This window comes from Salmo salar, chromosome 14, assembly GCF_965601325.2.
Source record: "Salmo salar chromosome 14, fSalSal1, whole genome shotgun sequence".
NCBI classification, from domain to species: Eukaryota; Metazoa; Chordata; class Actinopteri; order Salmoniformes; family Salmonidae; genus Salmo; species Salmo salar.
In genome coordinates, this window is record NC_138304.1 from 44005480 (window position 1) to 44009978 (window position 4499).

The window sequence follows — 4499 nt, forward strand, 5'->3', positions numbered from 1 at the left end:
TATGACAATCATAATAGTTCACCAACAAGTACTTTATAATCAATACTCAGATTATGTACACTGTATTGACATTTTAACAAGTGCCTTTTTAGAAATATGTATTTGAAGTTGTGTTTTAAATGTATCTTGTGTAGACTAGTCTTTCTCTGTGTGACTTGGTGTAGGATTACACCTTCTTGGAAAGGGAGTGATTATTTCTCTGGGTGAATGTCACTGTTATTTTGTTTTATATAACTAATTATAGATCTTGAATGTTGAAGACTTTGGAATTAAAATGTGTATTTTGATACAGAAGCCTCTGGTGATTTGTGTTTCTGGTGTAGACCAGACTATTTGATGTTCATTATTTTTGACGTTTTATCCGCGGAAGCTGTCCATGGTGCTGAAGTTTGAAAACAAACTAGATAAACATTAATAAAACGACCACAATCAGTAGAATTATGAATTTATAGACAGACACTTTACTTTCTTTATAATCTTACCTCGAGTTTGTGTTGATTCTGCCTCGGGAATTGTCCACAGGTTCAAGCTTGCTCAAGAGGGATGTGAAAAATGTACTTCTCACACTTTCATTGTGGAATCAAGCTTCATTCAGAAGGTATTTCTGATCATCAATATCTAATCATCACTGTCAGTCAATGTATGATCATTCAGAAGGCATTTCTGATCACTGTTGTAGTGATCAGTGTTTATTAAAAAAAAAAAAAAAACAGAACGCAGCAAGAAGAAAAATACCGCTAATGCTTTATTCATCTCCAACTCGTCACACATTATTAAACACGTACAAAATGGTTTAAAAATGAGCATATATACCACAACAATAGAGAGAGTTCAGCGATTACAGAGCTTGCAGCGTTACAGGGTTGGAAGGCAGGACGGTGACGGTCTTACTCTAGCCTATATCAGGGAATTACATTTTCACAATGTTACAAGATTGGAAACTCACAAACCCAGATGTTTACACAACACACTTTGCCTCCATGCCCAGCACACTGATATAATTCATATATGTTACTTCATGTATATACACATTTTATGTAAACCAGAGTATGTCCAGCAGACGGGTAATTTTGAGATAGTATAAACATGACTTATTAATATTTCAGTAGAGGATGTCGTGCTTGACCTCAGATCTTAGCTTACATTCCAGCAAATGGTTTTCCGCGACGCTCCTTTTCCTCCTCTTTCTCAGACTCTGGAGCCGCGGTCTCTGGCTTTACCTCATCTTTCACCTGCGTCTCCGTGGACGCCACTACCTCCTCGTTAGCAACTGAATCTCTCTTTGTCAGCGTGCCTGCTTTCTCACTGTCCGCTTGGTCAAAGTAATCTTTCATGGCTTGTTCGTATAGCTCATAAGGAAACTGTCCGTTCGCCTGAGATTGGGTGTCGCGTTTGCTGATGGTGCTAGGGTACTCCGTTAATATTTTGGCCGCCAGAAATGTTGTTATCTCGTCTTCGTCCGCCTCGTCATCGTCATCAGCTTCTCTCCTAAAAGGCATCTTGTTGAGCTCCGACATAAATAAGTTTTCCCTTCGGCCGGACTGAGCTGGGATTTTTGGAGGAGCCGCTGGTGCTGGTGCTGAAACTCTCGCCGGGGCGGGTGGTGCTGAAACCCTGGCCGGGACAGAGACACTTTTGAGCGGCCTCCGACTCACAGGATAGTCGTTGCTGATGGTTTCCATTTCAATGATTTTCAAGAAGTCTTCCTCGTCCATGTCCTCAGGAGCGTTTTTGACTGGTAGTCTCCGACTATAGTATCTGATCTTCGGTTTGGTTCTGTAGCGGGAAGAGGCTTGCGGGTGACGGTCTAGTTTTCTGATCTCCTCGGTGATTAGCATATCGATGAGGTCCTCCGGGGGGATGTGGAGCTTGAGGGAGATCTCTAACAGCTCGTTCAGGGCCTGGGGGTCGACCAGGGGGTGGCGAATCACTCTATTTTTTTGCTCTCCAGCTTGCCTCTTTGCTGTCTCATGTTCACTCATCTCCAGTATCTTCAACAGGTAATAATCCACTAGTTTAGTATTGTCCTCTGGGTCCTCTTTGTCCTGGCTGGCTCTGCGCTGCACCTGCATTCCATCGCCTTCCTCCTCTTCATCCTCGTCATAGTTCTGCTCCAGAGCCCTGTCGAACTCCTCGTGGCTCCCGTTTACCACCTCCTCCGTCTCGACCTGCTCTTCTAAAGGAATCCACTCCTCCCCGCCCGCCACATCCTCGTAGGCCAGGTTCCTCAGACTGAATAAATCATCATCATCATCATCATCATCATCAAAAATTCCGCGCTTCTGGCCATTGGATGTGGATAGTTTCTCCAGCTCTTCGAAGATGGAGCGCAGGTTAGCAAGGCTCTGAGGGGTGTATTGTTCGTCCAGGTCCTCCGTAGCGCGCTTGGCGCTGTCCCTATTCTCCTCGTCCTCGAACATTAGCGGGTACTTCTTGTGCGGCCTCGGGAAGCCACCGTAGGCAGGTGCATTTACGGGGCTGCCTGTGTTCACCGATTGGTACCTGTGCGTGCGACGTTCGTTCCCCGGCACCACGGGAGCGGGTCTGGGGGGACTAGCGGGCTGCTCCTGGAGGGTCCTGAGCAAGGCTCTCACCAGCTGCTCAGCCGGGATGTCTTGCTGCCTCTGGGTTGGCGAGGGAGACTGCCTTTCGGGTGCGCCTTCGTCCTGGAGAGAAGCGAGCTGGAGGAGGATGTGGAACTTTTCGACCTCATCATAGTCTCTTGTTGGCTCTTCTCGCTCTCTGCCCCCGTCTGTCCGCTGCTTCAGGCTCTCGATGTACTCCAGGGCTTTGATCATGTCTGAGCTGGGTGGGTATGCAGCGGGTTGCCGGTCCTCTGACTCCCCGCCTCTGAGCCTGTGATGGCGGGGGAGGGACGCGCACGCATGGAGGAGGCAGGCGAGAACAACAGTTTTCCCCGTGGATAGCTTGGGGAGTGACAGCATCTTCATATCGAGAGAGAGAGAGAGAGCTGAGTTTAACACAATAATATGCCTGCACATTTTTTACATTTTGATCTGAGATTCTAACTCTTTAAGGATGTTACCAACACACTCCAATGCAAATGATTATTTTAATGAAAAATCTGGGTTTCAATTCATGCCGAGTTCATTGATAACCCTTATAAGTGATGAATGCTATGACTCAATGCACAAATGATAAAAAGTAGGTTATAGCCAGAGCAGGATATAATCACCCACCAAGGAAAAGTGAGCTATATTTGTGAATCACTGTTTTTAAATGACTAGACTACATCACAGGATGAGTCACTGCCCGTTGTCAGGGCAACCTTTTTCGCTTGTGGCTGCCTTTCTCCAAACCATCTCGATTAAACACTTTTTTCTGAAGGATATAATAATAATTCATTCACATCTCAATGTTGCCCAATGACAAAATGCATTAGACTATTTGACATGCATCACAACAACATGCACACAGCTATCATTTATTCAAATCCATTTCAAGCCATTCCCGAGATCTGATAAGCGATGAGAACTTGAGAGAGAAAATCTAAACATGGAATGCTAGAAAGCCCACAAATAACTTACAAACATCGTAATCTTTGTTTGAAAAATAAAAGACATGCATGAGTTTTTACCTTTTGGCAAGTAGCTCAGACGACAGTAGTAAACGTGTATAGCATCTCCTCCCAGTCGTAGCGCGGGTGATTCTGTTTTCAGCACCAGGACAGCTCCGGGTGATATATGAGGCAACACCTGACTCGCGCGTCATCACAGCAGTACGCACGCAATACCCAGCCTTTGGAAATCCATAATACATGATTTAGGCTTATGATATAGCATGCTAAGAAAATGCAGTGTGCTTAAAATAGAGCTGGATATTGGCTGTTTCTAGCTGTATCAATTATTATTCAAGCGCTATTCATAACTCCCTTTGGAAAAGTGGTGGGTTATTTTTGGGCTTGTCCCAATTAGCTTTGTGAAAGCCAATAGTTATCACTATGAAATCGCTTCTTACAGCATTTAATTGTATAGCTTCATTTACCTCCCCATTAAGATTGCAGTTCTTGTAAATATTAATTTGCTAATGAGGCACACATTTACTCAAGCAGTAAGCAATAGCTTAACCATAAAAACTACAACCATAGGAATCACAGATGTCTGTTGATATCCATTGCAGTGATTTGCATTAGCCTAATGGTATTATCAGAAAAATAAGGCGTGACAGGGAGTTATCCTACTACATCCGTCTCTCGCGGAAGATAAGGGGTTACAACCACCGGTGATGACTCACAACCTGAACCCACCACTGAGGAGCCGCAGAATCTTAGTCGCAGTTCTCTGTCTCGCTTATGGCAGAGAAGAGACGCCGCCGGTGGTAAATGCGTCTACTGGCGTGGCTCGGCTCCTCCTGGTATAGTGATTTTTTTTTAAATCGGGCCATTGATCAGGACGCCCATCCCAACACGTCACGGGCAGGTTAGGGTCCTGGTGGCACGCAAAGTCAACGCCAAAGCAGTGGCAGGCGTTAAATAATAA

General features: G+C 45.0%; 1 protein-coding gene across 1 annotated transcript; it reads right to left on the minus strand.

The window, feature by feature from the left end:
- Positions 1-732: 732 nt before the first annotated feature.
- scg2b (secretogranin II b) lies at positions 733-3687 on the minus strand. The gene is made up of 2 exons (XM_014141187.3): positions 3599-3687; positions 733-2945 (listed from the first exon to the last, which is right to left on the minus strand). Exon 2 carries the CDS (start codon positions 2943-2945, stop codon positions 1140-1142), a length of 1806 nt encoding a protein of 601 aa, XP_013996662.3. The 5' UTR covers positions 3599-3687; the 3' UTR covers positions 733-1139.
- Between the last annotated feature and the right edge of the window lie 812 nt (positions 3688-4499).

What these genes read in the sequence shown, in the direction of transcription:
- scg2b (XM_014141187.3), bottom strand. Translation starts at nt 2,945, where the DNA reads ATGCTGTCACTCCCCAAGCTATCCACGGGGAAAACTGTTGTTCTCGCC.